Genomic DNA, 13,236 nt, shown 5'->3' with positions numbered 1-13,236 from the left:
ATTTGGGCTATTAGGTCTACATCATCTCAGAATTCATCAAGGCCACATTTGGAATAAACATGTATTTGTTGAGCTCTTTTTCTGTTGAATAAAATCTAGAGTTTTTTTTTTTGTTTTTTTTTAGCTTGGTTAGAGCTTTCAGAGAACGTACAAGGTGTACCTATAAAATAAGATTTTTATTTCCATAGGACTGGGAGCTCATTTTATATAAACTTGATAATTGACAGTATGACAAATGAGGGAGTCTCAGTGAAAACTCTTAGAGTGTTTTGTTAGCTAGAACACTGTTCCAGTCATGGTTAGGTAATATAGTTTATGACACATTTAGAGACTGAAAGCATGGTTTGTTTTATTGCCAGGAGGGGTGTTTTAATAGTTAATTTTTTTATTTTTCATTTTAATTGAGTTTGATCTTCATGTATTAGAAAACATAACTGATGTGGAGTAAATGTATTTCTTTTCTATTTAAAGGTGAAGTGGATCCTAAAGAGAGGATAGCACGCCAGCGAAAATTATTACAGAAGAAACTTGGCCTTAATATGGGAGAAGCCATTGGAATGAGTACTGAAGAGCTCTTCAATGATGAAGATTTGGATTATACTCCAACATCAGCAGCCCTTGTAAACAAACAACCTGTAGGTAAAACCTTTGTTTGACTGAAAGTAATGCAAAGGGCTTGCTTCATTTTACTATGCAATTGCAATTTAAAAAAAACAAACTGCTGTCCTTGATTCTGCTTATTGTTGCTTAGTGCCACCATAATTTAGTGTCTTCATAAATTAGATTTCTGGTGACAGATTTTACTGAGATGGAAGTTCAACCTATAGACACTGGACTGTTAGATAAAAGCTGTGGTGGATCTTTTTGAGCCACAGTACTGAGAGAGCCTAGTGGCACCTGTTGCTGTTTCCTTTGTTCTTTATTAAAGGAAAAGAAACTGAGAGAGTGGGAGATAGTATCACAGTCAGATATAATGATACTAGAAATCTTTAGAGCTATGATTCATCCTTTTATTTGAGAAAGTAACATAATAAAAAGAAGACTTTTAAACAATGCAAAAGGATATAAAATATGAAGTAAAAGAAGTTTCTTTCTAACAATTGATGGACACCCATGTCCCCTACCCCATAGGTAACCCTTTTTGAGTTACTTGTACATCCTTCCTGAAATTGTACACACGTATATGTGTCCTTTTAAACCATGTTTACCTTTTCCAAATACATACACATTGATCACATTCTTTTTTGACAGCTTCATGCTATTTTGTTTTATGGCTATACCATAATTTTGCTCTGTGTTCTTTCTTTTTCCTGTTTTCGTCCAATTCCCAATGGATGCTATGTGTTTCTTTCATTATGCCCCAGACTCTTTCTAAGCTCCAGTGAAAGCTGTGGCTTTCTCTTCAGAAAAATTCACATGCAAGTGAAATATTCCCTTTCAAGCTGTTCAGTTCTCTTTCCTCTTGCCCCTGCAATATCCTTTTAGGGTGCCATGGGGCCCATTTAGAATTCCTGCTTTGTCATTATGAAACCCTTCTCATTCCCTTGGGCTTTCCTGTTGCTTAAGTAGAAAATGGGCCTTCATAATAGTTGTTCTCTAAACCATTAGATTTGTAAACTACATTGTTTAGGGTTGGAGTGTGTGTGATGATAAATAACTTTTGCAGACAAGAAAAAAAAATTGCACATACCGAAGGGAAAAAGAAGAGTATAAAGAGGCAGAAAGATCGAATATATGGTGATGGAAGGAGAACTGACTCTGGGTGATGAACACACAATGGGATTTATAGATGATGTAATACAGAATTGTACACCTGAAATCTATGTAATTTTACTAACAATTGTCACCCCAATAAATTTAATAAAATTAAATTAAAAAAAAAAAAGTAAAGAGGCAGAAAATATAATGGCAAGAAGGAATGCAAAGAAATGGGGTACAAAGGGAAGCATAAGAAGTAAATAAAAAATGAAGAAGAAAATATAATAAAATAAAGAAGAACAAAAATGTAGTAATGTGATCACAGTATGGTAATTGGGCATGTTGTAAGAAAATGAATGGGCAGGTATATTAGAGAAAATAGTCTATATAAAGAATAGTTGGATATGGATTGGCAACAGCCAATTTAGGGTTCGCAAGATCCAAGTTTGGTTGTCGTGGACCTTTGAGAGGAGTTGTCATAGGCCCAACTAACCTATGGTTAGTTGTTGCCATAGGCTTATCACTGTTGAATTGCCTTATCTGTGTACCAATGCTATCTAGACCAATGCTATCTATACCCTAATTGGTTGTAGCTTGTAAATTTCACTTGAATCTTAATCAGTTAAGGGCAGAAAGGACTTTTAAGCTTGGGCTCAGAGCATTTCTATCTCATAGCTTTTATAATGTCTTCCCATGAGTAGAAAAGAGAAAAAATAGTAGGCATGAGTGCTTAAGAGGAAGGGAGCTTATGGGCTAAGTTGACTATAGGATGCTGGATCAATTCTGGCTGTAATATTTTTTATTTTTTTCAGCAGATGATGATCAGTTTCTTTCATTGACATTCTTTCTTTTGCCTGGTATTATGGATATTTTGAAATCTCATCTCTTCAAGTGAGTTAGGATCATACATTTGTGCCACACCTGTGACATAAGAAGAGTTAAGAAACACACGAGCATCTCTTGGGAACTGGAAGAATAGGAAAGGAAGAATAGAATTAAGCTGTCAAAAATAATGATCAATTTGTATATAGTGGAATTTATAGACTTACTCCTCTTATGAGGCTGAGACTACGGATATTTATTTTAAATTTTGAAGGTCAAACTTTTTTTTTTCTTTTATTCTTTCAGACTCTCCAGGCAGCTGAATTGATTGACTCAGAATTTCGAGCAGGAATGAGCAATAGACAAAAAAACAAAGCTAAAAGAATGGCCAAGTTATTTGCAAAACAGAGATCCAGGGATGCTGTGGAAACTAATGAGAAGAGGTAGTAATCTTTTTCTGCCTATTCATTTAAACCAGTATGCTGCATAGCTTAAATCTGTGTCTGCTTGATTTCTAAAAACATTTTGTCTTTAACTGTGGAATACCATTTGGATTGTCTCGCCCGATTTTCAGAGCATTTACTATTACTAGGGAGTAGGACAATTTCCACAGAAAAATCTACATATGCAGATTTTTTTCTTGCTAATTATGAGCTCCAGTGAGGGCTGAAGGTTTTCCAAGTGGAGCGTATTCTAGGCAGAGGGAACAAATGTAAATGCCTTAATCATGGAATATTCAAGAAACAGAAAGAAAGGCCATATGGCTAGGATGGGTGGACAGAAGTGAGAGTAGTAAAGAGTGAAGTCAGAGAGATGATGGTCCAAGGGCCACCAGTTAAGAATACTGTACTCTTAAAGTGAGAACTGTTATAGTATTGCATCACCTGTTCCCTAGGCTGGGAGCTAACCAAATAACAGGTGATGATCCAGGTTTGTTTACCTAGTCCTGTTGTAGGAAAGAACTCTGGTTCAAGTCACCGTCCTCACTTTTGTAATGAGTTAATAAAAGTGGTATCTGTGTATGGCTTGGAGCAGCATTTCTCAAAAGGTGGTTCAGAACAACCCTCCTTCAGAAGCATTTTGAGGGGCTTGTTAAAATGCAGATTCTTGGGCCACTTATCTTTATTAAATCAGAATCTGTAGTGGTATTCAAGAAATGCTTGAGTAATTGATGAATTAAACACATGGGAGCCTATGAAAATAAACTTATTGCAGATGACAGAAACTTTTGTTTTTCCATTCATATAAAGCTGAAAAGTGTTTATTTAAAAACTAAGCACAAAGAGGGATAAATAATAAACATCTACTTGGTATAAATTTTTATTTGTGGCTTTTTTAAATATAAAAACTTGATTGAGCTTGTTAACTATAGAGTTTTTTAAGTTAGCTGCTCATTAGGATCATAGAGTTACTTAGTAAGTGTTTCTCCTGGCTTCTATTTATATAAGCACTTTTACTCAAATATTTGAATGTTGGAAATATTAGACTTTATTTTTCAGAGTTTATGATTCATTCCACAAATATTTACTGAGTACAGTCTGTGTGCCAGATACTATTCTAGGCCCTCAGGGTACTGTAGTGAGTAAAATAGGTAAGATTTCTGTCTTTGTGGAGCTTACATTCTAGAGGGAAAGATTGATGAGGAACAAGATAAATAAGTAAATTGCATATTAATGATAAGGAGTAAGAAGGAAAAAAGAGATAAAGCAAGGAATGAACATGTGAAATGTTTTGTGGGTAGAGACTTTGAAATTTTAGGTGGGCTGTTCAAAGAGGGGTTCACAGAGGTGACTTTTCAATAAACATGTGAAAGAAGTGAGGATGCTAGGCTAGCTGGCTCTGTGAGTATCTGACAAATACCTGGAAGTGGAAACATGCCAAACAAGTTCAAGGACAGTAAGATGCCCAGTGTGGCTAGATTAGAAAGAAATAGGGTAAAAATAATAGGGAGTGAGATTAGGAAGGCTTAGAGGCTTAGATTTCTTTCATCACTTTATAGAAAAAATGGTTGGCCAAATAAATTACACTATTGAGATGGGGGGAATATTTATAGAAAATAATGCTGTATATACCTTACCGGTGCTAACTATTCCTTTCTGTTAATTCTGAATACTTTTACTTGTCTTTTCCTTTGTAATATTTTATTAGACTGGCCTCAATATTTTTGGTCTTTTAGTCATAAAATATCATTTCCTCAGATTTTCTAGACATAGTTTTCAATTTTCTATTGGCTTATCTCTGTTTTTCAAGAACTAGGAAGGTTATAGTGTATCACTTACTATATTAGAGTTCACCAGGGTACAACAGCCTAAAAAAATTATACCTGGGCCTGATTTAGGTTGTTAGACTAAGGGAATTTAAAATAAAAAGAGGAGCTGATTGTAGAGAGGAAGAGAAAAAAAGACTTGTTAAATTTGAAATCTAATTCGAAAGCAACAATTCATTGACCTATTTTACATTCATCAATAAGAATAACATATATTTTGCTCAGAAATTAAGTGGTTAATCTTAATAGTTGATACGTGAAATTTTAAATAAACCGTATAAGCCAAATATGGCTAAACATTTGTTCAAACAATGCATTCTCTTATTCATTGTGGTTCAGATTATACTTATTCATTTTTTAAATGGTGACTTTTATTTTTTAGCAATGATAGCACTGATGGGGAACCAGAAGAAAAGAGACGAAAAATAGCGAATGTTGTTATTAATCAGTCTGCAAATGATTCCAAAGTCTTGATTGATAATATTCCAGACAGTTCTTCCTTAATTGAAGAGGTACTATTGAAATGTTCTAAAGTGTCCTTTGAAATTGTTTATAATTTTTTCATATTAATTTGTTAGTAGATAGTATTTAATCTGTCAATTGAAAGAAATTTTATAAAAATCTTGTAAGCATCTTTACTTCATTAGTAAAAATATTAGTTATTAAAAATTTTAAAAACCTGATTATTATTACTGGACCTACAAATAAGTACACTTTAAAATTAATTAAACCATTAGCATAAAATAGACCTTTTGAATTAGTAGTAATATTGTTTTTCTTATTCAGACAAATGAATGGCCCTTGGAAAGCTTTTGCGAAGAACTTTGCAATGATCTTTTTAATCCCTCCTGGGAGGTACGATTTCTTCATTACAATTCTCTCTAATTTGATCAGCAAGAATTCATTGACCTGTTTTACGTTCATCAGTAAGAGTAGTAAGATACATTTTGCTCAGAAATTAAGTGGTTAATCTTAATTATTTGATACATGAAATTTTAAATAAACCATATAAATGAATATGGCAAAACATTTGTTCAAATAGTAGATCCTCTTACATTCATTGTGGTTCACATTATCCTTATTTACTTTTTAAATGGTGACTTTTATTTTTTAGCAATGATAGCTTTATTTTCTTTGCTCATGAAGGGAACCATGTCAGGCACAACCTATCTTTTCATGGTCCTTACTCTTCCCTTGTGTCCCTCAGGATCACTGGTCAGAGTACTTAATATCACTCACCTTCTAAGTAGAAAACTTTAGACTGATTTTCACCTTTCATATCCTTTTTGGTGTATTTCTTTAGTGAATTGTTTGTTTCATTCTTTTAGCTATAATATCTCTCCCAGACAGACATTTCCTTTAGATGTAGACAGTTTTGATTAAAAGCATTAGTTTCCACACCAGCGTTTTGGCCTCAGAAATATTTCTTCAAAGAAAACCTTTAACAGGTCCCATTATGTAAAAGAGATGAAAGTGAAGTTCCTCTGATTGAAGTTGAGAGTTGGTAGTTTCAAACTATTTTGTCCTACTTCACTTGGCCCTTGAGTAATTGAAAAAAACACTAGTTTGGAATACCTTTTAGTAGCCTTCCTGCTCGTTGATGTACTTCTACTTAAAGCTATTCAAGTCTCGACTCAACATGGGGTCTTGAATAAGTTGGTGCAGTGTCAGTGGCCTGTTTCTTCCCTCAAGATGACACTTCAGAAGGCTATAGGGCTTCGGTGAAGTATTAGTCATAAGATATTTTATTTGAATTGTCTTCCTTTGACACATAACACTGGAAGCTTTAAAACTTAGCTTTGATGCATGTATTTCTAAAATATTGATGCTGGGGTTGTAAAGAACAATATATGATACTTTCTTTCTGCTCCTTTGCTTATCACATGCTAAATGCAAGTAGACAGTAGAGGAGGGACAGCCAAATGGGTAATATCTCAGGAGGATTTTAGAATAGCTATTTTTCTTTGCTTCATTAAAAAAAAGTTCCACATAAGCAAAATTATAAGATTCATATATGTCATTCTTCTTGGATAATAGAAGAAAAAGACATTCTTGTGAAGTGCTACTTAGTTTATTCTAATTTCTTAAAAATCTAATAATTCCTTTTTCAAATTGAAGTTAAACTCAGTTTCTTAAGCATTTAACCTCTGACATTTGCTTCTTGGTTCTTTTTAGGTTCGACATGGTGCAGGCACTGGCCTTAGGGAAATCCTTAAAGCTCATGGTAAAAGCGGTGGTAAAATGGGAGATAGCACTTTGGAAGAGGTAAGTAGTAAAGCAGCAATTATCGCCAAGTTTCAGTTATTGGTCTCTTTTTCCAAGACAGGGAAGTAACAGAGCATGTGCCATGAAATAGAAATGAGAGGTAAATAAGAAGAAATGAGGAAAAGTAATTATGAAGAAAAAAATAAAAAGTTTAGGAAGAAATCTATTTACGGACGGGAAGAATGAGTTCAGGGAAAAGATATATTCAGACACATTGAGTGGAAAAATGTATAAGCAGAAGTATTTGAGCAGGATATAATGGATTGGAAAGTAGAGTAAGAGGTATAAGAGGGTAGGTTAGAGGTCAGTGAGCAGTGGAGACACTGGTAATAGGATAGATAATAGATAAATGAAAAATAGAATTGATATTAGAGCAACCTTAAGTTTCTTAATTTCTCTTGGAGCTCAAATAATATAGAATTCATGAATTTTAAAGATTTTGCTGTAGTATATGTGAATCTAATTAATAATCAAAGTTGGGACTCTAATATATTTTGGTTGTTGTTCCTATAGCTATTAATAAAATAATCCATCCCAATATTTTAGTTTCTGTTTTGGACCTAATATGTTTCTCCAACCCCTAATACAAAGTGTGATCTTTGTTACAAAAAATTGATTGTTTAACAGATGATTCAGCAGCATCAAGAGTGGTTGGAAGACTTGGTTATTAGACTCCTTTGTGTTTTTGCATTAGACAGATTTGGAGACTTTGTTTCTGATGAGGTAAGTATCACCTAAGGGAGGCTTTGCCCAACCAAATTTCAGATTCAACAAAATAAGTTTTTTGTAAATAGGAGTTTTCTTTCTTTCTCATTTGTAGGTTGTGGCACCAGTTCGTGAAACATGTGCCCAAACATTAGGTGTGGTGTTAAAACACATGAATGAAACAGGAGTTCATAAGACTGTGGATGTGCTGCTTAAGTTACTTACACAAGAGCAATGGGAAGTTAGACATGGTGGTCTACTGGGAATAAAATATGCCTTGGCAGTTCGTCAGGTAAACACTTCAGTTTTTGAAGCATATACGGAGAATATTTTCCCCTCTTAGTTTATTTTCATTAATAACATGAAAAGGCCTTAGATACTTTGTGTTACAGATAAGCCAGCCCTTCAAGATTTGCCTTCGTGAGGTAGTGTCATAGAGATAGGTGCTGCTAATAAGAATTTAAGTACAAATCTAAAGATGAGTAATTAGGTTTGGAAACCTTTTCCTGTTTCTTAGCAGGACCAATTCTAGGTGAGATGCCATTGTGATCACAGGAGTGGCCTCTGTAGGCAGACTGTGTTGGAGAACTTGAAAAGAGAGTGGATTGGAATAACGAGAACCAGGAAGGGGCTGGCTTTCCCTTCCCTCTTCTCTCATACCCTTTTTGGTTCAGTGGGGTTAAATGAGAAATAGAAGTTAAGGTTCTAGTACCAGGGGTATGTTTGTGTGCGTGTGTGTGTTCACACAGGGAATTCATAGTCTTACCTTGAGAGGATGATCTGATGTTTTAAGTCACTGAATAATAATGTACGTAATACTGTTGTAGTCTTTGTCAAATAGGATTAACTGCATAGTCTTCTGATGTTATTTTTCTTTTCTGTTTGTGATTCTTTTTAAATAAAGATTAGAATCTATGTTTTCATATGGCAAATTTAATAAAAAATGTTTAAGCACAACATTTGTCCTATGGAAAATTAATCTATTTTGATGTACTGTTTTATAGGATGTGATTAATACTTTATTGCCTAAAGTTCTAACTAAAATAATTGAAGGACTCCAGGACCTTGATGATGATGTCAGAGCTGTTGCTGCAGCATCATTAGTACCTGTGGTAGAAAGCCTTGTGTATCTTCAGACACAAAAGGTAAATTTAATATTTTTACATATTCTTCCATTAAAGCTTGTTTACATTTGGGGTGTAGAGTATTAGGAAAAACATTGAGTACTTTTTTCTCCTTCATCCTCCATTTTTTTGTGACAGATGTGTGCGATCTCGATTATACATTATCCTTGGGAAAAGTGAATGTGTCTATTAATCTACTTCTCCTTCATGTACATAGTATGTAGGGAACTTCCCTGAGAAGAAAGCAAACATTTCTTCTTTATTTTACTCCTGGTTTTTAGACATACGAGATTTTTGTTTTGATTTTGGTTTTTAAATCTGGTCTCCTTTTTTGAAGTGCATCTTTTAAGGTCTGACTTTCCTGTGTGTTATCAAAACCCGAATACATATATTTGGGAGTGCAGCAAGTAGTATTTAAAAAATGAAATTTGTTTTTGTAATGATTCGTACTGTTTTAAATAAATTAAAATTATAGGGTCATGTCTTGTGTGTCTATACTGTATTGTTTTCAAAGTTTAGTTTTTTACATAAAGTGAAGTATTGACTATCTTATGTCCTGAATTCTCCCTCCCATTATGCGTCTGATTAGGAAGGGAAGTGCAGAGTAGATGGTGAGTGACATTAAAAAGAGGGGTAGGGGACTGTTAAAGGCAAATAGTGTCTCCTTAACTTTGCTCACAACTGGCACTATCCAAGGTCATTGGGATTATATGTGTTGTTGAATCAATAGTGACTTCTGGGATACAATTTCGTGTAAAATTAATAACTTTTCTTGATAACTGATCTTAATAGGTACCCTTCATTATAAATACATTATGGGATGCTCTTCTGGAACTGGATGATCTAACAGCTTCAACAAATAGCATTATGACTCTTCTTTCATCCCTGTTAACTTATCCTCAGGTCCAACAATGCAGGTAATTATTTCTAGTTAGTGGAATAAAGTAAAAAGTGTTTAGATAAATTTCCAAATAATTAAGTCTTAAAGTACAATAGTCTAGCCCCTTTAAGAACATTATTGTAAGTTGGGGATGGCACAGACTACTATTTTCAGGAGGCCTTTTCTTCTTTACTATCTAATGACCAGCACATTTGAGGCAGGAGTTTAAAAGGTCATATTCTTTTACACTTGGTTTACTTCAGTTATAGAATTTTTCATCTTAGTCCTCCTATAATAGTTGACTTTAGAAATATAATTATTGCATATTATTTTCACCTCCACCCCTAGAATATAGAATTTTAACCTAATTTAGTGACGTTTAGTTAACAGAATTATCATTGAGCATCAGCATTACATTTTCCAAAATTTGCTGCTCTGTGAACTTTCTCTTTATAATGTTCATTTCAACTCTTCTTGATTTCAAGAATTACTCATCAGGAAGGGAATGCATAATAATGTAACGTCCAAAGGCAGAGATTGGGTAAAGCCACTAACATAAGTCAAAACATTTAAAGTGTAACCTATTTTCCTGACCTGATATGTGAAATGAAGCTCAATTGATTAATGTCTTTTAGACTGGCTCCTGAATGTTATTGTTTCTATTAATAGTATCCTTGGAGAAAAAGAAGAAAAAATTCATATGCAACTTAAAAAAAAAAAAAGTACAGATGGGAAAATTAATTACTGTTGTTAGCCTAGTGAGGGTGTTCAGTGAATATTCATATGATTATGATTATAAACGATTTCTGGCTCTGTAGATGAGTCTTTTACCAACGAAAAGCATAGATACATGAAAAACATGTAGAGAATGTTTCAAATAATACTAACGTAGTGGTAGTACTTCAATGTTAAATTTATGCTAGTTGGACAGCCCACAAGTTGGAAGAGCGAAATAAGTGCCTGTGAACGCAAATGAAGAGAAAAATTGAGGTGGTGGTATATATATGAGATTTCCTAATTTTCAGATGCCTTCATAAATAATAAAGTCTCTAGGGAATAAATGAGTTAATCTATGTGAAACCCTACTCAAGTTGCAAAATACAACAGTTTTTAAGTACCCTTAGTTAGGGGGTAGCACATTTTTTTCTTTGAAGCCAGATGATGTTATTTTTGGCTTTGTGGGCCATATAATCTCTGTCAAAACTACTCAGCTCTGCCATTATAGTACAACAGCAGCCATAGACAATAAATAAAGGAATGAATGTGCCTGTGTTCCAATAAAACTATTTAAAAAACCAGGCAGAGTGGATTTGGACTGTGGGTCTTAGTTTGTTGACACCTGCTCTAAATAAAGGACTTTTTATTTTTTTTTTATTTTTTAAATTGCCAAGTAGATAGTGTCAGGAAAGCTGCATAATGTAAGAAAATGAAAGAATGTAGTGAAAATTCTGTTAGTGCAATGTGAAATAATGTAGATTTTGATTTTGTTTTTCAAAATTGCCTTATTAGAAAATTTGCTTCATACATTGTGATATTTGGTAGATACTTTCCAGCTTATGTAAAAAGAAATGCAGCACGTCTTTTGGAGCATGAACAGTTATACTACTAACAAGACCTTGTTATAATGTTTTTATATATTTTGAGTCGGTTTTGTCTGTATGTGCATGTGTACTAAATATGTAAATTAATGTAAGAAGTGATATTTATACAAACTTTCAAGTAATGAAAATAATGTTAAAAGGTAGGCCTCCTGAGAGGAACCACAAAAGAATAGATAAATAGTTATACTGACATATTCTTTTTTATTCATATCTTCTTCTACAGAAGTGTGTATATTTCACATCCCACTTATAAGTCATTTCCTAATTCCAGGTGACTTTTACAAATTACTCATGGATGTGACAGGAATCCTCAGGTCCAAGTTGTTAACCTAGATGCTTGCTTTCCCATTTAAAATCTGTAAGAAAGAAGAGTTTTCTTAGTAATGCTAAATCAGGATTAAAAAATTTAAAAGCTACTACCACACCACCTCTTGCTCATTAGATACGTGGCAGAGATGGCCTCAAAGGGGGGTGTAAGTTATGTGCATCTAATGGCTACCCATTGGGGTTAGCCGTGGGAAAGGGGTAAGGATTAGTAATCCCGTAAGATACATGTCCCATTTTCCTAAGTAAGAACAGATTGAGAATAAGGGCAGTTATATTGGAAAATTCTAATTTGATAAAGGTAATTCATGACATTAGTACCACAGACAGACCTAATGTTAATATTTCTACTACTTTTTATGACTGTTTGCTCCAGCTATTCTTGTGCTATAACAGTTTTGAATGAGGGTTTTAAATGAATGTTCATATGAAAACTGTATTATCTGTTAGGAATTTATTCATCAAAAAAGATACTAATTCCACAAGGAAATGATATTTAAATAATGTATCAACAGAGTTTCAACTGAGAATGAGTAAGATTAACTTGTATCTTCTTTATTAGTATTCAGCAGTCACTCACAGTTTTAGTTCCACGTGTCTGGCCTTTTTTGCATCACACTATATCCTCTGTTCGAAGAGCAGCATTGGAAACTCTGTTTACGTTATTGTCAACACAGGACCAGGTAAGAAGTAATAACTATATAGTAATCTTGAAATTTATATAAATTTTACAAAATAAATCAGACCACCAAGTTACCCTTGCTACATTTCCAAAGACAGGAGAATGCTGGGCCTGGTAGAAATGATATGGTGACCATGTAGACACATAAGAATAGAATCACCATGAGGGCAAAAATATTTTAATATTTTGCTCTAGGTTGTATTCCTAGCACTTGGAATAGTGCTTAATCTATAGGAGGCTCTCAGTAAATATTTGTTGAATGAAAGATTGAATAGTCCCTTCCTTTCAAAGACCTGTTATTCTGTCTTTGCTTACTCTGTATGGTTAGTAATTGGATGGTTGACAGAACCTGTCCTAGGTTAGCAGGCTGAATTTGAAGCTCTGCAAGAAGTAAAGACTGATGATGACATTGTTAGGCATTGCCTCCTCTTAAGGATTACTCAATCCTAAAAGCATGATATTTCCAAGGATAGTATACTTCAGGAGTCACACATTAAATGCCTACGGAAATCATTCAGAAAATAATCAATGTGTGTGTGAATGGAAGCTGTGATGACCCTCGGAGCCCTTGCCCTGTCTATAAAAGGCTTCACATTCCTATTTTTCAAATAATCCTATAGGTCAAATGAAATACCAGATTTTAGGGAAATATAAGGAATCTGTTCTTCTATCATGTTGTTATTTATAGGTACTACAGTTTGAACCAGTGCTCTTTAAAAAGCAGTGGTTAACTTTTTTAGACAACAGATTATAGTATGAATAAATGTCTCTTTTCTGTTCACTAACCATGCATTTCTGTGTGAATTAGGCATATTCCACATAGACTTTAATTTGCAGCATGATATTGTGTTGCACTTCTGTGGATCAAC

General features: G+C 33.9%; 1 protein-coding gene across 1 annotated transcript in view; it reads left to right on the top strand.

The window, feature by feature from the left end:
• BTAF1 (B-TFIID TATA-box binding protein associated factor 1) overlaps positions 1–13,236 on the top strand; it is an 84,577-nt gene that overhangs the window by 22,266 nt on the left and 49,075 nt on the right. Inside the window, exons 5-14 of the mRNA XM_019739276.3 lie at positions 472–635; positions 2,827–2,963; positions 5,169–5,298; positions 5,573–5,641; positions 6,962–7,051; positions 7,679–7,774; positions 7,872–8,048; positions 8,761–8,901; positions 9,673–9,797; positions 12,248–12,368. Coding sequence (XP_019594835.1) covers positions 472–635; positions 2,827–2,963; positions 5,169–5,298; positions 5,573–5,641; positions 6,962–7,051; positions 7,679–7,774; positions 7,872–8,048; positions 8,761–8,901; positions 9,673–9,797; positions 12,248–12,368 — 1,250 coding nt within the window. The remainder of the gene's footprint in view (positions 1–471; positions 636–2,826; positions 2,964–5,168; positions 5,299–5,572; positions 5,642–6,961; positions 7,052–7,678; positions 7,775–7,871; positions 8,049–8,760; positions 8,902–9,672; positions 9,798–12,247; positions 12,369–13,236) is intronic.

Source organism: Rhinolophus sinicus, chromosome 15 (assembly GCF_057876585.1).
Source record: "Rhinolophus sinicus isolate RSI-liver-muscle chromosome 15, RSI-T2T, whole genome shotgun sequence".
NCBI lineage: Eukaryota > Metazoa > Chordata > Mammalia > Chiroptera > Rhinolophidae > Rhinolophus > Rhinolophus sinicus.
The sequence above is the reverse complement of the archived record's forward strand: the minus strand, read 5'-3'. Positions and strand labels throughout refer to the sequence as shown.